Source organism: Leucopleurus acutus, assembly GCF_964270905.1.
Source record: "Leucopleurus acutus genome assembly, chromosome: 16".
Taxonomy (NCBI): domain Eukaryota; kingdom Metazoa; phylum Chordata; class Mammalia; order Artiodactyla; family Delphinidae; genus Leucopleurus; species Leucopleurus acutus.
Window position 1 is genome coordinate 41887172 of NC_139158.1, and position 25614 is coordinate 41912785.

Genomic DNA, 25614 nt, shown 5'->3' on the forward strand with positions numbered 1-25614 from the left:
TACCCTCCCAGGTCACTGGCCACCATTCCTCAGCATCTCTGGCTGGCCCTCTCCATCTGACCATCGGCAGATGGCCCTCTTCTCTCTTCATAATCACCTCCCCAGGTGATCCCACCCAGCCCTGTGGCTTTAAACACAATCGCTCAGCACATCAATGGCCCTCACACGTTTATCTCTAGTCCGAACCTCTCCCATCCTATTCCTATTCCCATGCTCTGTCCATCCTTCACCTCTTCAAATCTACCTGGCCCGACACCAAGGGCATCAGCTCTTGTCATCTTCCTAATTTCTAGCAACCTTCAGCAAATCAAAAGAGGAAGTAGATGGCAGAAAGGTGGGAAGGCCTAAGAGAAGAGCAGCACTAATTGTAAAGACAAGATTACAACCTTCAAGACAAAGCTAAGAAGGAAATTTTCTAATTAAATTTTTAGAAATTTAAAGTTAGTTTAATTTTACTCTTGAAATTCTGTGATTAAAACTAATTTGCTGTAAAATCTAATTCATTTCTTGCATTTGCAGTGTTTTAATTAAAAAAACTTACCCTAAACAGTAACCCTGCCAAGCTCTGGGCAAACGAGTCCTTTATTTGTTTATCCTTTGGCTTCTGCATGACAGCTTCTGTTATCCTGAGTAGTATTTGCAACATCTGTTCCCTGGGCCACCCAAAATAAAAGCTCATATTATTAATCACGTCTCCAAAGCACTTACATTTATAGGTACATGAAATTCTCTTAAGGATTCAGCAAAATTGATAATCACATATCATTCAGAAGTATCTCAATGCCCATTACATAATGAATACCATACTTATCAAAATAAGCTAGCTTATGTTACCACAGTTCTAAAAATACGCCTCTTGTGCCCACATCAGTAGACAGGACAACCCAGGTCTCATCCCAGCTTGACCCCCCCCATTGTAAAAATGGAGGCGACACATTTTCTCCACCTGTGCCAGCACCTACGGCACACGGGGAGATGCCTACTGAGCTTATGCAGCACTCTCAAACTTTCACATCCATTATTTTACTTAAACTGAGCGGCCTCCCTATCTCTCTGTGTGACAGTGAACAACATGGACTTCCTGGTCCTCGTCCTGGGGAGGTCTTCCGTCGGCAGTGGCGGGTGGCCGCGCTCCACAGCACTCCCACAGGTAGGAGGGCTGGGAAAGGTCACCACTGGACACTTAGGGTACGGAGCTTTGTGCCTGGAAGATCCCGACTCTGCAAACAGGGCACCCCTCGGAACCGCGGTCACAACGTCTCCATCACAGCACTCCTCGGACCGTGTTTTTTTTTTTTTTTTTTGGCTGTGTTGGGTCTTCGTTACTGCGTGTGGGCTTTCTCTATTTGTGGCGAGCAGGGGCTACTCTTTGTTGCAGTCCGCGGGCTTCTCATTGAGGTGTCTTCTCTTGTTGCAGAGCACGAGTCTAGGCGCACGGGCTTAGGTAGCTGTGGCACGTGGGCTCAGTAGTTGTGGCGCACGGGCTTAGTTGCTCCCCAGCATATGGGATCTTCCCGGACCAGGGCTCGAACCCATGTCCCCTGCACTGGCAGGCGGATTCTTAACCACTGCGCCACCAGGGAAGTCCCGGAGATGGCATTTTATGTAAAAAGTCTTTAAAGAGTATAAAACACTAGAGACACAAAATAGCACCGCTAATTGTGATGATAATGGTAAGTTCTCTAGCACAGCCAAAGGGCATTCTTCTCTCTCACAGCTGAGTTACATTCTTCATATCTTCCCCCAGATGCCATGGAAACGGAGAACACATTATTTTCTGTTAATGGAGGGATATCACCCCGGTCCCTTTAACTACTTCGAGGTCTTGAGCACGAAGCATTCGTTCATCTCTGTAACTTCCTCCTTGGCCTGGCTCTTCAGTGATAAAACCAAGTGGACAAAGTAATCTGGTCCAGGTCGGATAATGAGATCTCAAATCATGGTTCCTTTATAGTTTTCTCACATTTCTGAGAACAATGTTTTCTCTTAACACGATGCTGGATCTCATTAAACTTCTCCAGGGTCTCCTGCCCTCCTCGTGGCTGACCCTGTCCGACTTCCGTCCTGGTTTCTGCAGGTGCCCGTTCCCACTGTGCTCTGCTCTGCCTGCCCGCCCGGCCCCCTACCCACGGACCCTGCAGGCTCAGGACTAGAGGATCGGGGCACGCATGCCTGGAGCAGCTGGCGACTTTGAGGAGGATGAGGGGAGAAATGGCCCAGGGCTGGGACAGCCTGCGCTCGCCCCGGCCAGCGTCCCCCGGGCCCTGTCACAGGGGGAAGGGAGGGCCGCACCCAGGGTCGCCTCTGCTGCGCACCTTGTGTGATGCTCAAGACAAGGAAAAACAGCCCCTTCCACACCCATCGTGCGAACGTGAGAACGTGAGAACAAGAAACGTAGTAACTTTCAGCTAAAACCTCAGTCATGGGAACTGTTACCAAAGATGCAGACCTGATGGAGGCAAACACCGAAACAGACACAGGGCAGGTTTAACTTCTGAACCTAAGAAAGCTTGGGAACCACAACATTCCCACACGGAGTCTTCTGGAAGAGAATGGGGGTGGAAAACTACCTCCAGTTTGGAAAAATCTTTGCTAACAGTTCTGATCTCTGCTTGTTCCTTTGTGTTTTGAGAAACATTAACTCTGGTCGCTCCTCTCAAAGGCGACCTGCCTGAAGAGTGAGACCAGGACGGCCCATGTGTGCTGCCCGAGTGGCGGAGGAGCGGCTCTTGCTGCCTCTTTGTTCTCTACTTTGCCCCCATCTCCTTGCACACCTACTCACTAACACCGGCTATCCCCTCTTTGGGGGCCACTACTCGGCACCTGCCGGGCTACAGCCTGCTCTCAGCCACCGTCATCCACCGCCACAGAGTCTGCACTCCAGGCACTGTCTCTCTCCACGCGGCAGCCAGAGATCTTTTGGAAACATAAATCGGGTCGTGTCACACTCTCGCGCACAAGCAGAGGTAGCGGGGACCTTCCTGCAGCCCGCGGGGCCCTGTGCCCCCTGGCCTGGGGTGCCCCCCACTGCACTGGCCGCCATCTCGTCCTGCCCGGAACCCAGCAGCTGTGACCTGCAGTTCCTCCTCGTGGGGATGCTCTTCCCTCTGGCCTCTGCTCAGAGAGGCCTTCCCATCCTCCACACTGCCCCCCACAACCAGCTCCACGGTTCTTAGCGCTGAACTCCACCTGACCCCACTTTTGTGTTCATCGCGTCTCTCAGGCCTATGAAGACGGATGCCTCGGGAGGGCAGGAACCCTGTCTGTCTAGTTTACCCTCTGTCCTCACAGTAGAAGCTCCCTAGTTATTTACCAGATGAAAGAAGGGAGGGAGGGAGGGAGGGAATTCACTGATCGTCCGGTACTTCAATACACAGGAAAATCTGCTAGGGAAATAGATCACATCCCTGGTCTATGCTCTACTGACTTCAGTTTTTTTTTTCGGTGAGTATTTTCATCTATTCCTATATTTTGATTTTTTTATAGTTTGACCTGGAAATCTCTGAATTATTAAAGAAACAGAGAAGCATTGTTTAATTTTATTTCCTAGAATTTTCACCCCAAAAAAGATTATCAAAAATATCAAAATATTACTGATACACTGGTATACAGAATTCATAGAGTTTTCAAAGGAAAAAAAAAGCATCAAGAACACTTGATACAACTGGTATGTGGAGCAGATATTTCAGTTGAAAGCTTCCAGCATTTCTCATTGCTTTCAGCATCACTGACACAGCTTTTAACTTTGTTTAAATTGCCTTGTTCATCCCTGTGACGCTTTAGCAACAGCTTCTCGGCAAACAGTGCTAAGTGTAAAAGTCTGGGAAAGATGACACCGGAAGGTACAGCTTCAAGTGACCATTTTGGCATCTGTGGTTCCTGTATTTGTGCACCTTCGGCCCGCCGGCTTCCTCTGGGCCCGCTCCCCCTCATCTGAGAAAGAAAAGGGCTGGATGCAAGGCCCTGGAGGCCCTGCGGGCTCAGTCCCATCTCACCCCCATGGCTCCCTGAGCAACGGCTCCAGCCTCCAGAGCACAGGCCTGGGAACAGGGACCCCGAGCATTTCTGGGAGGCAGGTGCCACCAGCCCGGGTCTGAAGGTGCTGACCACTGCCAGGCAGGTAGGGAGGGTGCTCCCTGGGTGGGAGGAACCTGCAAGGACCGGACTGGACAAGTAGAAGGGAGAGGCTGCCCCCCACCCCCCAAACCTTAGGAGCTGGAGGGATGTGCAGACACTCATCACGGGAAACTCTAATGCACTGCTTACCTCTGGGACATTATAGACACAAAGACACCAAACAAAAATGAACGACCAGGAGGAAAACACTTCACATACGTGTATTTTAATGACGCCACTATATTTTTCACTGCACTCTGACAATTTATCACTTAAAATAACTGTTTTTCTAAAATGAATTTAAAACTTCAAGTTTAAAACAATCAAATCAGTTAAAAGTATTCTGGAGCAATTAACCAACCCTCCTGGGATTATGAAGAATGACATTATGAAACGTCAGTTACTGCTTTTCCACAAACTGCTTGACGACAGTTTAAAATGGAAAAATCTACTATTAAGTAATATGACTGCTTTCTCTTAATTTGAGAACTTTTTTTAAAACCAATAATGAAAATAAATGAACTGTCAAAGTACTGGATACTTACCTTCATAATTCTGTTACAAAAGACTGATTATCATCTCATCGTTCACTTTGTAGAGCTATTTAATAAACGAAGCCTTTAGCATTTTAATTATTTCGTTGAAAACAGAAACATCTGTTTTACAGTGTTAATTTACTGAAAAGATACTCACCATGTCTTCTTATTCATTGTAAGCTCCATTATCATGCGCCTAAAAAACATCAGAACAGCTTTACACGCATCAACTTGCTCCTTCAAGAGCATGGGAACTTCCACACACGGTTCCAGCAAGAAGACGTTTGCAGCGTTTGTCAAAAATACCTTAGAATCAACACATTTTACATGAGAAGATATAATTAAACAGATAAACCTGAACAAATTTTGTTTAAAGGGAATGATATTAATTTCACCTTTGAGCTATTTCAGTAAGACAAGTGGTACCAACACATACTCAAATTTATTCTAGTTCACCCCTTAGAATTACTTAAATACTGATCCTTGAAAGATCTTTTCTAGAAAAATAATTGCTATTACACATTAATATTGCAGATTTGGAAATTTATGAATCAGAAAGGCTTCTGCAGATTTCTTTTTGACACCCCCTCAAAAATTTTTTAAAAAGATAAGACAGGATCATTGCCTGTGGGTGAGGAACCTTGGGGGGCCGGCAGAGAGGGTAGGGGTCCTGGGTCAGACAGCGGCTGGAAAGAAAGACCTGGCTCTTGTTGAGTCTCCAGCCTTGCTGACATGAAGGCCTTGCTGACAGGAGGCAGCCAGTACCACCCAAAGGGCAGCCAGCAAAGGGGCAAAGGCGTGTGGCCAACACTGCACACCTTCCAGGAGCATGGGTTTTCAATATGAGAAATACAATATGCAGCAGAACACAAAACCTAAGGAAATTCTTAGGATAAAAACTGAGATTTCCAACAAAATTTAGAAAGTACGCCAACTGCTCTACACTCTGCCTTTAGGATACAAGTCCCCTGTCCTGTACCATCCTTAGAGAGTTGTGGGGAGCACGGATCCAGGCTACCCTGTAGGGAGTTATTGCCCAGGGGCACTGCTGCGGCATAACAACGTGTCATCATTTACACAGAGTCAGGACATTCTGAGCTGTCAACCTGGTGCCAAGGGTGGAGCTTCTCCACCTTCTAGACCTACAGTCCCTCTTAGTTCTCCTCTCTATTCAACAGCACAGACACCAATGATCTGGGGACAAACAGAGCTGGCTCACTTGTGGACGAAATCCATTAACACAGCATCTCAAAACAGATGCACAAACTGACCAGAGGAACTGAAATGAGCACACTCAAAAGTCCAGTGGGCGAACTAAAATGCTGACAGCCTCTGAGATAATTTTATGCAAGATTAAAAATGTATCGTGTCCCAATTTTCTAGGAAGAATTACAAAATCAGCACTGTAATAGTTGATAACAGATGATAACAGCACTTGTGAAGATTTACTAAGCTTCGAGTAAGAAAAATGAAAATAAAGAAACTTTTGACTAGCGAACTATAGCTTTAGTGACTATGTCTTTTAAAGAAGTACGCCATAGATGATATACTACAATACAGATTCTTTTTAATTCAATGTACTTGGCTCCTTGATTTAATTTTAAACCTTTGCATACTCCAAAGTAAAAGTGAGGAGTCTTCATATATTATATTTCTTTCACTTTACTTTCAAAACAACATCAAAAATGTTGACTCCATGACTATTTATTACCATGTTAGTATCAGTTAGGATAAAAATAGATCAACAAAATGAGTATGTCCAAACTGTACCTGTCAGAAGCAACTATAAAACAGTACTATCTTATCAAACCTTCATTTGGCCACGTTTTCCTCATTAACCAAATCAAGGACCAAGGTACTCGATAAAATGAGAACAAAAACAGCTATCTAAATCCAAACAAAATATTTTTTAAAACTGTAGAGCTATAATCAAGTAGAAATTCTCTTTCTTGGCTCAGCCAAGGGGATTAAGTTCTCCTTCTAGAGAATAAATAACTCACCTGAACTCAGGGAAATAACAGGCACCCGCAACCCCAACTGGCCGACTACGGGATGCTCTGCGGGGAGGGGGCGGGGCGGGGACTCCTGCAACCACTGCTCTGGTGGGCACACAGGTGACATTTAGGAGCTGCGCCAAAATTCTCTGAAGCTATTCAAGTAAAATCATCTTGAGTTTTTTAAAGCTAATATTATTTGCTGATTTTCAAATTATTTGCTGATTTTCAATGAAAAATGAGAAAATTCATTAATCACAGTATATTAAACTGCCAATTAATTTAAAAACAAAAAGGATCCCACGATAAGGAATCCTCTCAAGAGACAGATGACAGAAACACGGTATCACTGAAAACTGGGTACCATGCCTTCCTGCCCCAGACCCTACGCCCAGCCTCTGTGTGGGAGGCCTAACTGGACACAGAGGAACGTGCATATGGATATGGGGAGGAGGGGGGGGTGCCAGGGATCAGGGGAAAGAGAGGGACCCTGTGTTTTCACTTATACTTCTAACAACCTTCACACTGGGTGCAACCCAAGAGGTAATCTTTTTTTTTGAGATAAATCTCCATTTTTGAGATCAAATCCTGAGATCTGGGGAGACTGAGTGATAAGGCAAAGCTGCTTTTCCCAATGTTCCCAAATGGTATTTCATATATTCATTCAGATAAATATCTAAAAATTACTGCATTAATCATCATTCTTCATAAACACAGGCAAGTTTTAAGAGGAATATTACTTATACGATTATATAATCACCAAGTTTGTCTTACAAATTAGAATCCAGGTAACTCACTACCCATATGTGTTCAGAATGTGGCACATATATACAATGGAATATTACTCAGCCGTAAAAAGAAAAGAAACTGAGTTATTTGTAATGAGGTGGATGGACCTAGAGTCTGTCATACAGAGTGAAGTCAGTCAGAGAGAGAAAAACAAAATACCGTATGCTAACACATATACATGGAATCTAAAAAAAGAAAAAAAATGGTTCTGAAGAACCTAGGGGCAGGACAGGAATAAAAACGCAGACGTAGAGAATGGACTTGAGGACATGGGGAGGGGGAAGGGTAAGCTGGGAAGAAGTGAGAGAGTAGCATTGACATATATACACTACCAAACGTAAAATCGATAGCTAGTGGGAAGCAGCCGCATAGCACAGGGAGATCAGCTCGGTGCTTTGTGACCACCTAGAGGGGTGGGATAGGGAGGGTGGGAGGGAGATGCAAGAGGGAGGGGATATGGGAACATATGTATATGTACAGCTGATTCACTTTGTTATAAAGCAGAAACTAACACACCATTGTAAAGTAATTATACTCCAATAAAGATGTTAAATAAATAAATAAAAAGAAGATACTTTTAAGGTTGAAATCTCAGTCATATATTCACTGTTTAACAATCCCTCTCAAAAAACTGCAACCAGTTCAGATGCTTCTCTGACTAAAAAAAAAAAAAATCTTTATAAATTGAAGGTGGGAAAGCAGAAAGAAAACTTAGCATGAGAATTTAAGGGCTGTTTACTGATGGATAGCTAAAAACATCACCATACTTTATACGATGTCACCCCCAATAAACAAAATGTTCAAGCTGACTCCATCCGGGAGCCTTCCCGTCTGTGGCCAGAGCATACCTGCAGCATAGCCTGGGCCCCAGCCTTCACGTTTTTATTCTCCTCTTCGGTCACACACCCTCTGCTCACAGCACTCGTGAAGGAATAAGTTCGTCCCCAACTGGAAGATCGCTTGTGACCAGAACTTTCAGATGAGGTCTTTAGAAAATAACAATCAGTCAACAGAGTGGGGAGAAGCACATGTTGTGTATTTAGTTCCTTACGCTCACCAGAATTCATGAGATTACAGGTTCTAGAAGGCAAGTCTCTCTTCTAGTGTGTTCACCATTCTACCTCCATCACCTAAAATGGTGCTTAGCACTTAGTATGTGCTGAAGAAATAGATAACGTTTGTCCAGTGACCCAGTGAACATGACTGTTGATTTGTTTTGATCTCATGACTAGTTATTAAGATGACTTCAATATGGAAAAATCAAATTAGGGAATTAATGTAGATATTTAAAAGTGATATACCTTTGGTTACAAGTATTTTTTAATGTTTGGTGTTAATTGCCATGACAAACACCCACTTTTAGAAAGAATTCTCAGACTAGATGTCAAAATAGCATGCCAGAAATATAAATACGACCTAAGTTCTTTTTGTGCGTCAAGTAGAGGCCCACTCGCACCTGTGGCTTTATCTAACATGGAATGAAAGGTCCATCCTGATAGCACCCCTCTCTGAGAACAGCACCCAGCCCTGAAGCGAGGCTCACTTCGCTTATTAATATTGTGTGTCACATTGGACTGTTGCTGGTATGGCCACTGTACAAGGAACGTCTGCCAAAACATTCTAAATTTAGTTAAGTGAATATTACTTATTTAAGCATATCAATGATATGGCAGTGACATTTTTAGTCTCATACAGAGACATGCAAAGTATATTGGCTTATTCAAAGACTCTCATGCAGTAGTGAATAAAGAAGCTGCCACGCACATGTGGCCAAGCCTGAGCTTAGGATGTGACAGAGGACCTTGAACAGAGAACAGAAGCAGCCTCCCTGAGGCAGGCGCTCATCATGGAACTCAGCAACCCGAGAGCAACACAGCTGACAACAAAGAGGTGGCCTGACTGCGACCCTTGACGGAGCAGAATACTTTGCTTTATATTTTAATACAGATGTTCCCAACTCAAACACTAAGTGATAAAATATTACCTGCTTCTTATCAGTCTCTGAAAATTCTAATTTTTCAGCATCTTCTTGGGCAACTTCTTTTATGTCTGGTTCCTCCATGAACACAGGTTTGTCCTGGAGGATCCAGTTTCTGTACACTTGAACTACTTTTCTGGTTACAGCTATGTCACAGGAAGGCAGCAAAAATGCCTAAAATGATAAGAGAAACTCCCTTTAACACAAGTTCAGGTCACCAAAGAGCCCAACAGACATTTTCAACACCCAGCACCAATCTCAGACTTTCCTTTGAAACACAGACTACACAGGGCCACATGTTCCTGTGCACACCAAACTTATCTGAGGAAAAAAGACAATTGTGTTTACGGCAGTTGCTTCAATTGGGCCAATTGTGTAACTGGGCCAGAAAACAAAATGCAATTTTTTTTTCCACAAAATAACCAAAATGCATACCTATAGAGATATATTAATTTGCTGTATGAACAATAATAATTGTACAACTGAGAACTTTTCCCCACAAATGAGAAATAGATGATGAGATGGTAGAGATTATAGTACAGCCAGTTGTCATGTCTCTTCCCAAGTTCACATTCAGTGACACTGTTTCAGTAACTTGAATTGGCCATAGTGGGAGTAGTGGCAACAGAGAAGTTGGCAAATGTTACCAACCAGGGCTTTTGTTTTCTTTCTTTTGTCTTTTTTTGCCTTTCCCTGTCCTTTCCTTTCTCTTTCTTCCTTTCCCTTCCTTCTTTCTTTCCTCCTTCCTTCCCTCCCTTCTTTTCTTGAGAGTCAGTTGTCCAACTGGCCAGTTGTAGCATTATGCATACTTATGTGAACTTTTTAACATTAAAGAATCCCCTTACACATCTGCACACAGAATTTTTGTTTAAGGTGATCAGAATCCAAACATAGACAACTATGTAACCCAAATTCAATATTACCTTCCTCCCAGAAAGCAAATATAAATCCCCTCTGGAGGAAAATAAAAGCACAGTAAAACCAAAATTATTTGCACAGTCTGATTAATATGATATATAGCACATTAATAAAAAAATCAGAAATGTGAGAAAAGAAGTCAACATTAATAAAATCACATTAAAAATAGATAATAATTTAAACATATAAGAGATCTAAGTAAAGTATCAGAAAAAGATGTATATGAAATTGAAAAATAAAATAACCCAAATTAAAAGCCCAGTGTAAATGGCTGACAGTAGGATGGACGTAGCTGAAGAGTAAACTGGAAAAAAAAATCCGATGAAAATATACAGAATGAAGCACAAAGGATGGCTCCATCAGAAGAGAGGTGAGAGAGAACTCAATGCAAAGGTTATCCCATGGCTGGAGATGCAGAAGGAAAGAATGAGTCAAAAGCAGCAGAAACAATATCTGAAGATAGAATGGCTGAGAATTTTACCCAAAATGATAAAACACATCAAGCCACAGATTCAATAATCACAAAGAAACACAAGCAGGATACATTCAAAGTATATTACACTAAGACTGCTGAAAACCAAAGACAATCTGAAAACCTTAAAAGGAGCCGGGGGAAAACAGACACATTTCTTCCAAAGGAATAACCACATAACTTAGCATAACTTCTCAAAGAAACAAAGAAAGCCGAAAACCAATGGAACAAAATATTCAATGTGCAGAAAGAAAACAGCTGCCGAAGTAGAATCTGACATCCATAAAGAAATAGTTCAAAAATAAAAGCAAAACAAAGACTTTTGCAGATAAGAAAATGAGAACATTTTTACCAAGAGACCTAATCTAAGGGAAATACTAAAAGTTATTCTTTAAGCAGAAGGAAAATAATTCCAGGTCAGAGATTTGGGAAGAAATAAAGTGCAATAAAAATGGTAATTATTTGGATAAATCTGAATGAATAATATATATATATGAATATATATGAATAAAAAGAATAAAACTGGATAAAATAATTATAGTAGTTCTGAAGGAGATGATATATATGTATATGTATATATATATTTGTGTATATACAATACATATTATATATTCATAATATGGCATTAAATGGCATACACATACATAACAGTGGCATATAAACTGAGAAGGAGTAAATGGAACTAAAATGCATACCGAGAGGTAAAAGTTGAAATTAGCTAGATTTTAAGTTAGGGATGCATATTGTTAATGCTTAAAGTATTACAAATGAGTGTAAAAATACTTATCTAGAGGAGAAAAATAGGACGCTAAATGTAATCAGTCTGAAAAAATTAAGACAGAAAGTAGAAAGATAGTAGATGTAAACACAATTATAGCAGTTGTTACATTAAATGTAAATGCAATAATGCTCCAATCAAAAGATGGAGATTATAAGGTTGGATTTTAAAAACTATTAAAAAGACCACATGCCATTTATAAGAGGACATCCAAAACATATGAAAAGGGGACGTTGAAAGCAAAAAGTTAGAAAAAGATCACCATGAAAATACTAACCAAAAGAAAACTGGAGAGCTATATTCAGAACAGGCAAGAACAATTTTGAGGCAAAAAAAAAAAAGGCATTATTAGAGAAAAAAAAGTTCTTAATGATAAAAGATTCAATTCAAAGGAACATATAATAATTCTAAATCTGTATTGCAACTAAGAATTTTACTTAGTAAAATTCATATTCATATATATCAAATACTGATAAACTGTGAACATAGACAAACCCACAGTCAGAGTAGGATATTTCTCAGCTGAGAAAAGAGCAGACAAAAATAACAAGGATAGGGCTTCCCTGGTGGCACAGTGGTTGAGAGTCCGCCTGCCGATGCAGGGGACACGGGTTCGTGCCCCAGTCCGGGAAGATCCCACTTGCCGCGGAGCGGCTGGGCCCGTGAGCCATGGCCACCGAGCCTGCGCGTCCAGAGCCTGTGCTCCGCGACGGGAGAGGCCACGACAGTGAGAGGCCCACGTACCGCAAAAAAATAAAAATAACAAGGATAGAAGAGAGCTGAACACATACATCAGACCTTCTCACTCTCCTCCACGTCTCAGTCTCTCATACTCTTCCTCTCTTTGTCTCTCCAAGGTGCATTCAGGATAATTTCTTCAGACCTGTCATCAAATGCATTCCCTCTTCAGCTGTATCTAATCTGCTATTAAACCTACCCATTGAAATTTTCCTTTAATATTTCAATTATTACATTTTTTTCATCATTAGAAGTTCTATTTTCTTCCTATTCATATCTGCTTAGTCATCTGCTATGGTTTCTTGTTTTCTGCAAACATTTTCAAGCTTGTCTTTTATTTCTTTAAACGTGTTAAACATATTCATTCTAAAGTCGCAATTGTATAACTGAAATCCTTGTGAGGTTTTCTTGCCTCTTCTGATTTGTTTATCTAGAAAAGTTTTGATGTATAAATTCCTAAGAGGAAGAAAGTGACCTGAAATTATTATACCCAGCTAAACTACTGTTCATGTGCAAAGGCAAAAAGAAAACATTACCCATCACAAAAGGACTCAAGGTAGATAAACAACAAGGATTTACTATATAGCACAGGGAACTACATTCAGTATCTTGTACTGATAATAACCTATAATGGAAATGAATCTGAAAAAGAATATATATATATCTTCTCTATTCTATATTCTGTATGTCATATATATTCTATATTCCATATTCTATGTGTTATATTCTATATGTTATATTCTATATTCTATGTAATATGTTTTATATATATATATATATATATATATAAAAATAACTGAGTCACTTTGCTGTATACCTGAAACTAACACAATATTGTAAATCAACTATAGTTCAATAAATAAATAAGTAGGACTCAGGGAATAGAGCTGCCAATACAACTTCTTGAAAACACCACTCAGTGACAAAACGAGACCAACCAAGAAGTCAATCAAAGCAAGTATTTTAGGGCTGTGGACACCAGGAGGAACGAATCTGTCAAAATACAGAACCAAGATTAAATGCCTCTGCCCATCAGGATTCCAAAATCAACTGCAAATGTAAATTTACAATATAATGCATATTTATATATTCATTATATTATAAATTTATAATATAATGAAATCAGCAGATGGGGAGAGGAGGCTCAAAAAAATACAAGGCTGCTAAGCTCTTCACGTTTCATAACAAGAAATCAAGTGCCACCTAACATTAAAACATGCAGGTAAAAAGTGATTCCAATATTTTAATGCTATTATAATCTTTTTATTATAGACACGTCTTCTAACAATTAATATTTCTTGTGGTAAAGGAATATTTACTGGAATTTCAACAATTCCTTCGGGTTTGCTGTCTTCTCTTCTGTTTAATTCAGGTAAAAATAAAATTCAGAACTACTCATTAAAACTGCATTAAAGATTCATTCAGAATTAAAGGTTCCATTGTCATAAAGCTATTCTGAGGTCCCCCACCCCAACCCTGCCACTTCCACACACCTGTCGTGGCCCCTGCCTTCACCTTGGTCAACCTCTGTCTAATTCGCCTGTTTCTGTCCACGACTGCCTGCCTGCCTGTCTACCCATCCCTGCCAGCCAAATTCTACCTCTGTCTGCCCGTCTACCTGCACCCACCCACCTGTCTGGCTACACCTTCCTGCTTATCTCCACCTCTGCTGGCTGGCCAGTCTGCACCTTCCTGTCTGTTCTACGCCTGCCTGCCAGTTCGTTTATGTCTATCAGCTCATCTGTAAGCCCTCCTGTCTAACTGTCCACCAGGCTGCTTCCTGTCTGTTCATATCCTGTCTCACCCTGTCCTCTCTGCTGGTCTCTCATGCTGCCAGGCCAGCAGCCATCTATACACACAGAGAAATACCGAGAATGATGCTCTTCTAACACTGATAACAGTTACTTGGATGGCAGTGTTTGAGTGATTTGTTTTTGGCTTTCTACACTATACTTATATCTATAGAAAGATACTATCTTTAACTAATGAATTCATCTTTTTTTTTAATAAAAATAAAGTTGCTCTTTAAAATAAAACCAAAGCACCAACAAAACAACCTAGTGAACAAACATCCTTTAGAGCAGTACTTTCATTTCAGATCATAACCTAAGTAAGACATTTTCCATAAGGATATTTGCATTTGTGTATGTAGTATACACAAAAATAAGTCAGAAGTTTCACAAGGAAATACTAATTCTTACAATATGCACTGTGCTGTGAGTTTTTTTGGTCTGTTCTATTTTACTCTATTTCATTAATTTTTAAAAAAATACTGGCTCTTGACCCACTACATTGATTTCATGACCAACAAATGATCACATAAGGTAGCCTGAAAAACAGCAGTTAGGAGACAAGTTTCTGGTGGAGTGACCCAGGGATCAGAACCGCACTCCTGACGCACTCCACCCGCCCAGCCTGCCTGCTGGAGACTGTCTTGAACCTTGCCAAACCTCATCTCCCTCAGGAACCGTCTACGGCCACCGCCTTCAACTCATTGAACCATCCAGTCTGAGGTGACTGCTCCGTCAGCCCTGCCCTGAGCCGCCCAACCCCCAGTGGTCCTCGTTGGCCTTTGTTCCCACGTCATGAGTGTGGACATCTGACCTGCCTCTTGCGCTGTTCTCTGTTACGTACACACACATCTTAACTCCACACTGAAAATGTGCACTTCTTGAATGAATGCACATTTTTAAACTTTAACAGCCTTTAGGCTTAGTCTCTGAAGAATTTAAAATTAAAAAAGAAATTATTATAAAAGAAGTCACATTTTGTCTTCCATGAAAGAAAACTTCATCATTGACCAAGAGAGGGCAATAAAACGCAATGTTCAAACCCATGTCCCTTTTCCCAAATGTCTCTATTTCAGTATTTTAACAATGCATAATAATCATATTTGAAATTTCATATAAGCTTTCAAATTATATCTGATTAAGAATAATTATAGGGCTTCCCTGGTGGCGCAGTGGTTGAGAGTCCGCCTGCCGGTGCAGGGGACACGGGTTTGTGCCCCGGTCCGGGAGGATCCCACATGCCGCGGAGCGGCTGGGCCCATGAGCCATGGCCGCTGAGCCTGTGCGTCTGGAGCCTGTGCTCCACAACGGGAGAGGCCACAACAGTGAGAGGCCCGCGTACCGCAAAAAAAAAGAATAATTATAAAATGTAAACGTTTTTGAATTTCATGATACAAAGATGGCTCATAACTTCAGGCATAAGTAGTCTGCAGTTACCTCAATGATGCAGTTTCTACTTCAAAACTGAATTTACACTGGAGTTAGGATTTTGATTGAATCTAGAACTTAGAACACACTATTGCCAGGGGTGGAATGCCAATAATGGATGCAAATGGAACTTTGTGTATAATAAATAAATAAATACGCAATATAGGTAGAACCACATCAATTTAGCACTTCTCTCTTGTGCAAAATTGAAAAGCTTTGTTAATGATATCTGATTTTAAGTATTTGTATCCAAGGGTTTGAAACATTACTCTAGATCAGGATCCGCAAACTATGATCCACAATGCAAATGCAGCCTGCCACTTAATTTTTTTAAGTAAGGTTTTACGGGAAAACAGCCATGCTTGCTTGTTCCATGTTGTCCATGGCCACTTTCTCACCATTTTCTTAAGTAGAAATTTTTTATTGATTAAAATACAAAATACAGTAAAACCTCTAGACTGCTGTGGATCGTGCTGGGACTGTCACTCTCGGTGGATGTTTCTTTCCTATAAGTCTCAGAGGTGCAGGTTTCCTCATTCCCCATGCGGGTCTCGCCTCCGCGGGAAGCTCTTGGCGGTGCACGTGATCGCTCATGTGTGAACAGGCTCCTCCTCTTCTCCCCCCAACAGGTTTCTGCCATCCGAGGGCCTCCCCCTCTGCTCGGGGCACAGACTAAGCGACTATGCGCTCATCACGTACAAGCTCTCCATTTCCCGGGGCACCGGTTCCAAGACACAGGTGGCCAACGGCTGCTCCGATGTGCCAGGCCATTGTCTCACCCCATCAAGGCCCTGCTTCCTATGTCCGAAGCTGCAGCTGAGGGTTTCTGCCCAGCAGCACTACTGCCTTGTGGGCACACGTGTCATGGGTGGGGGGGTTGGGGGGATGCTGTCCTGTGCACCACAGATGCTTAAAATCATCCAGGCTCCCTCCCACTAGATGCCAGTAGCAGCACCTCCCTCCCCACTGTGACAGTCACACATGTGTCCAGTCACACACATGTCCAGACAGTGAATCAGCTGCAGCGGTGGGCAGGCTGCTCGCCGGCTGCTCTGACCTCTCCAGCATCCTCCCTTGCTGCACCTGTTTTCTTGTCTGCACTTCTGCTCATCCCGACACCTTCTCACCTGCCAGTTTCCACCAAAGGTCAATTATTTCACCGTCTTGGCCTTGGCTCCTTTCCTTCCTCTGAATCCCCTCCCCAGCCTCCTTTTTCCCCTCAGGCCATAAATACCTCTACTAGAGGTGCCTGCCATATATATGCCTCTGTGGGCAAAGTCCAGCTGTGCAGGAACCTGCAGCTCGTGAGCTCCTACAGCCCTGGAACAACGCAGCCTCGGGCCGTCTCGGCTGTGCTCGCACGCCCGCCGCGGGGGTTCAGTGCCGCGGGGGTTCAGGAGCCGCTTTCTCCCTGCCTCCCTCTGGGTTTAAAGTTTGTTTTGGAAACACGAGGTAGTTGCAGGATGATTTTGTTCAAATATAAAATCTTCCCACCCCATGTAGGAATTTTACAAAAACCAAAGTCATAAAAACAAAATTAAAAATTACCAAAAAGCCCAAATCATACCCCTCCACATGACACATTAAATGTGGGATTAGAGAAATCATTATGGAGTTGTGTGATGGAGCCCCACTTATCGATTATATTTCTTGGAGTAGTGTGAGTGAAAGAACAAGAACAAAAACCTCTTCAGCTTCGTGACCACACACACACACACACACACACACACTCACCTGGCGGAACACTTCATTCACAAAGTTGATGTAGCCACGCGTGGACAGGAGGATGCGCTGGACCATTTCGTACACGGCGCGGTGCTCCTCCTCAACGCCACAGACGCTGCAGCTGCTGAGCCGGCGCTCGGACAAGGTGCCGCTGTCCGAGTGGCTTCTGTCCTGCTCGGTCGCCCTGCCGCTGTCCAGCTCCGGCGCCCGCTCCGGCACCGCACCTCCACCCCCGACGGTCTGCAAGAAAGGCACCCGCTCCTGAGTGATCCTCCCAGACTCCAGAACACCTGGCAAGACTGAAGGCTTGCCTTGTTTTCAGGGACTCCGGTTACCATGCAGTTGAAGAGCAGCTGAAACGCAGCCCTGCTCGGAGCACAAGGGACTCCAGGACCTGCACTTACCCACTTTCTAATTCACCAACTAACCTCCTCCCCAACTAAGTTATTTTAATGGGAAAAGTATTGCAGGGAGGGAGGCTGCGAAATGTTATCAGCCTAAAACGTTTGGTTTACATCTGTAAAATCACAGAATAAATCAAAGTGTAAATGAATTTACCTCTGGTCTCCACCCTTCAGCACTTAATCTACGGTCACAGAGATTTGAAAATTTGGTGGATTTTTTGCAGCCACAGTGCTGGGAAGTTTCATCTGATTCACATGAGTAAGTGACACCTTGATCGGAGGAGCGTCAATATGTTTAAAGAGTATTTTATGAGAAGGACCTTGATCTGAGTTTTATATTCAGAATCTCGGATCAAACTTAACGAAAATATTTATAAAACTTTAAATATTTAGAGGCTTTAGGAGCACAAGGAAATAATCTAAGTAAGCGTTCACAAAGTTTAATTTGTTTTTGCTCTCATTTCCCCCAGAACTAAAGATTTCCTCCAAACACAACATACATGTAATTTTGCTTCGATCTTTCTAAATTACAGTAGTATTATTCTTTTGTGTCAAAAATATATAACCCAAATACCACTAAAATTCTACCTACTGTGAATATTTTTTACAAGAAGTGACAAGAAATGAGTCGTACAAAATAACTTCAGTAACTACCAAGGATAGTTTGAAAGCAAAGCAGATATCCAAAAAATACTCTCTAGAGAAAATTAATAGAAAATTATATTGATAGTAACTTTTCTCTTCATGCCTGGGATATTAAGCCTGTGTGGCTTATCAAAGGCACTGCCACACTGTGCAGTGAGCTACCCTATAGAAATTATTTCATCTTTTCGATGGGTCAACTACCTTGCAGAGAAAAATAAAATTTTACTCATTTTTACTGATATACATACATTTTTAATCTGTAAAGCATGGAGGTTGGATTAAATCTAATGTCCTTTATGGTTTAATAAACTGTGACTTTTTGATCAATAACTTTCATTTTCCCAACAGGCCAAAAAAAAAAAAAATACACACGTACTTACATAGAAAATTTTAAATGGCCACAAATTCTTTGGCACTCCCTCTGCAGAAGGGGGAAATCTGCATCCCCTCCTTTGGATCCCCACTGGCTGGGGGACAGAGTTAACCAGCAGAACAGAAGGGTGGAGGGGACCTGTGCCTTCTCGGGCCCCGGGCCCAGGAGGCTGACCACTCCCACTTGGCATCTCTGTGAACTTTTGCTCTCGGAGCCCTAAGCGGCCAGGGAAGAAGTCCAACTGCCTCGCTAGAGGGGCTACGTGGAAAGGGAGGCCCAGTAGAGCCCAGCCTTCCAGCTGCACCCACCAGAGTAACAGGCACGGGAATGAAGTCATCCTGGACCCTCCGGACCAGCCAGCCACTGACCACCGCCCACTGGCCTCAGCTAATGCCACATGAAGCACACAAATTGTCCAACCAAATCCCACCCAAATTCCTGACCCAGAAAGGGAAATAAGTAATATGATTAAAGGGTGGTTGTTTTAAGCCACTCCATTTTGAGGTCATTAGATAACGAATTAGATAACACAGCAATTACATAACTAAAATCATGTACGTAAAGAATTATGTTTAAAGGCACCAAATTGTTTTTAAAAAGTGAGCTCTGTGATCCAAAGAGAACATAATGATAACACAGATGAACTTCCCATCGTGTCATAAATTGAAAACTACTCTTGATAAAACAGTGCTTTTCTCAGCCTCCACTAGTTCACACCAGCAAAAGGTTGCTTTCCAAAAACATCTGTATGATTTAACAGACATTTATAATTATAGTAAGTGATGAGAGTGGAAACAAACTGGTAATTCAAGTTTAATCATTTCTTGCCTCTTTTCTGAAGATTAACAATAAAAGCATGAATACGAATTAACTACAGAGAGAGGTCCATTTTCTGCCCACTACAATCAAGCTGGAATTCTCAACTATAATTTAGTATTAGTTGATGCTGGTGGTAAATATAAAGATGCTTTTTACCTCTCTGCCATATGATGAAGGCTTAGCCAGTGAAGCAGACATATCTGCTTGGACTAGGTCTGTGCTGTTAGGGCTCAGGAAATTGCATGATACAGGCTCCACTTAATCCCTCCCCTCCCCACCCTGGTTTCCTCTCAACCCATGGCTCATACTGAGACTTGCTCACCCTCAGGGTCAGGCCAGATGAGGACACCCACAAAGCAGGTGTGAAACGAGGATGCAGCTGCCGTTCTGCTGGTGATGCCTGATGCCACTCAATTCCCCGTCATGATTTGCCCACGGGGTTGGAGGCAGCCTACGCTTGCCTTGATAGAAGTAAGAACACAGAGCACTAGAGTGGCAGCCAACAGACAGGTGGGTCTGTGTGATACACAAGCTTCCCCAGGGGTGTCAAGTTGTGTGATTCATCTTTTCTAACTGTTCACCCCATAAGATACAACAATTTCGGGAAACCCATAGCCCATGAATCATTATTGAAGGGCTGGCTCAGAATTAGTAAAAGTGGTACTTTAACAAAAAAGTTATCATACAAATAAGTGCGATCAACTGTCTTAGTATCGGACACTCTTTTTCATTCCCTCATGGACTTCTTTGGGTTTTAATGCTTAATTAATGTGCTACTGAAACTTTAAGATCACTACTCCGCTTTCTCTAATACGTGCTGGAGTACTTCTGTATCATACAAAAATGAATTACAAAGGCATAAATAATAGTTCACTGAAAACACTTTCGGCTGAGATGAAGCACCAAGAATGTTCAGGTTTGAGAGGGGGATTTGTGGTCATTGTTGCCAACATGGTACCAGATTTCCAGGCAACCGTATTCTCGCTCTCCCATGAATGATGCCACCAAACAAGAATATCTGTCAAACCACATTCTCCGAGGGCTAAGTGAGCTAATTCCTTTCCTCTCTGGTGAAAAATACTTTCAAAGTTATTAGTTCTAGATCAAAAGGAAGTAAATTCACTTTGGAAAAACACACACACAAAAACCCCCATACATGACCTTTAACACAGTAATAGTGGCAAAAGTGTGAACTCTATTTGGAAGCAGCATTTAAAATATTGTTTTAAAGGGCTTTTATAAGAGCAGTACATTCTTTGAAAAGAGATTCTGGATCACCTGACTTAGACAGTGATGTTCACTTTACACGGGTAAAATTATATTAAACTTGAAACTCCAAACAAAAACTTTCAGGAGATAAATACAATTACATGTGCTTTTATTCCTGCAACTCCATTTCCAAAATTTAATATTCAGTTGTTTAAACTGCTTTTTCTCCTGTATGATGTAAAGGAGGAGCAGAACATACAGGAGACACACGTGAGATGAGAGGGAAAACAGAATTGTAAGGCAGAAACGGAAACACAAGGAGACAGGTCGGCTGAATAATGACCAAGATGTCTACGCTCCCGGAATCCCGGAACCTTTGACTGCGCTGCCTTACGTGGCAGAAGGGCCTGAGCAGATGTGACTAAATTAGGGATTCTGAGATAGGGAGAGGACCCTGAATTACTTGGGTGGTCCCAATGTAACCACAAGGATCCACAAGGAGGCAGGAGGAGCAGACACAGAGAAGGTGATGTGAAGATGGAAACAGAGGGAGAAATGATGTGAGGAGGGGCGGTGAGCTGCGGAATGCAGCAGCCTCTGGAGGCCAGGTAAGGCAAGAGCATGGACCCCCTCCCCGCCCCAGAACCTCCAGAGGGAACACAGAGCTGCCCACACCTTGATTTTAGCCCACTGAGAACGGTTTTGGCTTTCTGGCTTCCAGAGCTGTAAGATAACACATTTGTGGTGATTAGCTACAGTAGCAGCAGGAAACTAACATAACAACTGACTGCAAGGTGTATTAACAGCCTGGACCACGGCAGGGGCCATGTTTGGGCATGGCCACCTTCAGGGCACAGTAGCCGTGGGCCTGGATGGTGTCTGCCCAGCATCCCTTCCCCCCTCATGGAACCCCAGTGCTCGGCACCTCACCCCTCGCATGCAGCGCACCTGCCTCACAGGAAGCTGAGCCCCCGCACCAGGGGAGCCTTCTGCTTCCTGGAAGCTCGTCACCGCCCCCCTGGGCTGTTCACACCCCCAGGTCTGAACCAATCAGCAACTTATTTTTGTCCTCAGAGCACACAGGTAACCTAAATTGTTCCCCAAAGACAAAAGGGAAGGGCTCTGCACTTCTGGACTGTCTTTAAACATGAACTAGGAAAGCAGGGTCCCAGCTGCTGCTGCAACCTTCAGGGAGGAGCAGAGGGAAAGGGCGAAGGAGAGAACAAGGGAGAGGGCAGGCACCAGCCACAGCCTCGGCCAGCCTCACCTCGAGCTGCTCTTTTATGAGACTGAAACATTTCTTTTATGAATATGACAGTTTGAGTTCTGGTGCCTTTTTCCTGTTAGGGTGCTAAAACTCTCCTAACCGATTCAGGAGGTCAGAACCTTATGACACTTTTAGCTATATAATAAAAGGAAATGAGTCACAAGTGTGAAGAGTCAACAGGAAAAAAATTAGAACCTGGAGGCAGTGGTTAATTCGCTAGTCTTGCTACTTCTCATCCTCCAAATGTATTTTTCAAGAATGAGCAACTTATTTTCAATAAATACAGGTGATGATTTTCTGAAATTTTGAAACTAGGCAGGAAAAATTACATCCTTTCTACGATAGCGTTTTGAATTGCCTGCATAACCACATTAAGACGCCATGAAAAATTTATCAGAGTGTGACTAAGTTTCTTATATTTCCTACAGATTTTTCTCTACCTGAGGATTTTTAGCTTTTGTCTACCTGATGGGTGAATAAAGGTCTCTCATTGTGGCTCAGAACTAACTGTGTTTTCCTGACTGCTGGAGAGATCCAGGGCCATTTTTATTTCCTCTTCTGTGAATTGCCTTTCACCTCCTTTGTCCATTTTCAGTTAACTTATTTGTCTTCATGTCTATTCATAGGTGCTCTTTATACAGCAGAGACTATGAACAGGCATGATGTGACCAATGTTTTCACAGTCTATTGTTTGGGCCTGGCTTTATGTTATCTTTTGACATTAGAAATCTTTTTCTATTTATTTTTTATTTATTTTTTTTTTTTTTGCGGTACGCGGGCCTCTCACTGCTGTGGCCTCTCCCGTTGCGGAGCACAGGCTCCGGACGCGCAGGCTCAGCGGCCATGGCTCACGGGCCCAGCCGCTCTGCGGCATGTGGGATCTTCCCGGACCAGGGCACGAACCCGTGTCCCCTGCATCGGCAGGTGGACTCTCAACCACTGCGCCACCAGGGAAAGCCCTATTTTTTAAAATAAAGTCAAACCTCGATTAGTCTTTGGTTTGTGGGTTTCATCTCTACCAAAGGTGGTCTCCCACTTCCCAAATTTATACATTCTCCTAGATTTTTTCCTAAGTTCTTTATCACTTTGTTTTTATATTTAGACCTTAAGTCAACTTAGGCCTTAAACCAATGTGACCAAGTGCTTATGTACGTGATATGAAGTGAGACTCTGAGAAAGGGACAGAACGAGGGACAGACAGTTTCCTCTGGCTTCCAGCGCTGCAGATTTCATTAGATATTTGGTGCTAATCTCAGTGTCATTCTTTTGAAATAACTGCAGTTCCTGTTTGGAAGTCTAGCAGTTTTCCTTAATCCCTGGAAGTCAAATATCTGTTTAGGTTGGTGTCTGTTTTGCTAATTCTTCCTGGGACTCAAAAGCCCTTTCAGTTTAAGGCATGACTTTTTTTTTTAGCTTAGGTAAACTTTTCTTACTGTTCGTTCAATTATTACTTCTCATTCTTTTCTCCTTCTGTCCTCACAATATCTGCAAGGTAGGTCTGCACCTAAGGTTTTATCTATTAGTTTCTATTTCCATCTCTGATTTTTTTATCAGTGTTGTGGGATATTTCATCAGAAAACCTATTTTGTTCTCAGCAGTGATCATTACCATTTAGAGTTTACCTACTAAATTTTTAAATTCAGAAATTGAAGGGTTTTTAAAACTTTCTTTTAGCGAGTCTTTTGTTGTTCTTATTACGGAGCCTGTGCTCTGGACCGGCTCGGTGCGCTGCCATCAGGGTACTGAGTGCCCCTCGGGGAGCGCACCCTCCAGCCCAGGCCGACATCACACATCTGGGAACTGCAGAGCAGCAGCCAACCGGCACTAAGTGGACCACACTTCCTGCCCCTGTTCTTGGCGCCAGTGAAACAAAGCACACGAAACCATGACTCCTCCACACAGCGGCCTCTCTGACTTCCACAAGTGGTCCTGCTCTGCCTGCACAAAGGCCTGAAGCCACACAGCCTGCCGGGAAAGCCCCACGTGTCTGACCAATGCCACTGAGAGAGGGAAGCACCGCAGCCCCCAGGTGAGAAGACGGCTTCACCCAGGCCTCAGGGAGACACAGCCCTCTCTTCTGGGGACCCCACAGTGGCTCAACAACCACCCGAAATCCTGAGCTGCTGACCCACCCCTTCCCTCCCTGAGATCCCAGAGGGCACCTGGGATCCTGGCAGTCTCAGGGGTCCTCTCCATGGACCACCTCACAATTCCTGAGGACCCTGCTGGGGCTGGGAGGAACAAGGCAAGAGAGGCCCTCGGCGTCACGCTCAAGGTCACTGGGGCCCGAGTGAAGCACGGGAGGTGAGAGGGAGCCAGGAGCGCACAGGTCAGCCACCTGCTCAGAAGGCCTCCCTCGGCCCCAGGGTTGCCTTGTCATGGCAACACCAACAGAGCACGGCAAGTGCTTCCAACTCACGGCTTCCTCTGAGACCTCAGCAGTACAGACAGAGGAACCAGTAAATTGAGTCCCTATGACCAACAACCTGTGAGAGCCAATAACCCTGACAGTCAATTACTTTGGTGTTAGTATAGGTTATGACACCAGAATTGAAAGATAAAAAAGTGGTGAATGACATACCTGAATGATTTTGGGCAATACATCAACTCCATTCTTAGCGTTTTGTGTTGCAGTTAGATACTTTTTTTCCAAAAAGAAAGTCACGATCCACTTAATAAAAACAACGCGAGCTGCCATGTATGGGGTTTTTGTGCTGTAAGTGTTCTCACTGTCTCGAGTTGTAGCAACATACACGGGCTTTGGTCTCAAGTGGGGGATGTCTGCAAGACAAAAGAACACATGATCAGGTTAGTGAGTATTAACATCATGTAACCCTACAAATGTTTCAGTTTCTAATTAAATAGACATATATCTGGTTGTTTAACAGCAGCTGAGATTTAAAAACCCAAGTGATTAAAAATGGCATTTTCTGGTAGGCTCGTCTCTGGGTCTGCCTTGCAGTCTGACCAACGCGGGGTGGTGGTTGCTATTATCTACATACAACTATGTATACAGCTGTGGAAAAACAAAGGTCATAACTCTTTTTAACGAATTTGAGAAATTACATGAGATTACAATCGTGAAAATCTTTTCACATATAACTAATTTAATCTTATTTTATGACTAGAATAGATGTAAAAGCATATATAGACATTTTTTATTGCATTAGGTATTTTATCACCTAACGTTACACTGATCAAATCTATCAATCTTTAGTTTTATATCCTTCTCCCTTTAGATGCATCCAAAGACATAGAATTAGTATAATCTACTTTATGTCTAAAAGAATTCAGACAGTCATGTTTCATCTTGGAGATATCAGACACCACCATTTCCAAAGAATTAATAAGAAGTCCACTTCTTATTCTTTAAACACCATAATTAATATGAAAATGATATGGTATTGAATCTGAGATACCATTTGCTCTAAGTTCAACTCTCTTACGGAAATACCTGCGGCAGAAAAGTTCTCAACAAATCCCTTTTAATCTAAGGATAGTAACAATACACTATGTTTTCTACAATGAAATGGAGGACTTATGAAATCAGAAACAATTTTTGAAAAAGTTACCCACAAATATATAGCTAACAAAATACATACCCTGGTACCACTAAAAGTCAGCACTTCTACCAC

The 25614-nt window shown here is 42.7% G+C and overlaps 1 protein-coding gene across 5 annotated transcripts in view; it reads right to left on the reverse strand.

Annotated features, from left to right (window-relative positions):
- RALGAPA2 (Ral GTPase activating protein catalytic subunit alpha 2) overlaps positions 1-25614 on the reverse strand; it is a 282250-nt gene that overhangs the window by 191563 nt on the left and 65073 nt on the right. For all 5 annotated transcript variants that reach the window (XM_082857547.1, XM_082857546.1, XM_082857550.1 and 2 more), the window contains exons 9-14: positions 24561-24760; positions 17272-17502; positions 9420-9587; positions 8284-8421; positions 4810-4958; positions 542-653 (exon numbers count right to left, since the gene is read on the reverse strand). In XM_082857547.1, coding sequence (XP_082713673.1) covers positions 542-653; positions 4810-4958; positions 8284-8421; positions 9420-9587; positions 17272-17502; positions 24561-24760 — 998 coding nt within the window. The remainder of the gene's footprint in view (positions 1-541; positions 654-4809; positions 4959-8283; positions 8422-9419; positions 9588-17271; positions 17503-24560; positions 24761-25614) is intronic.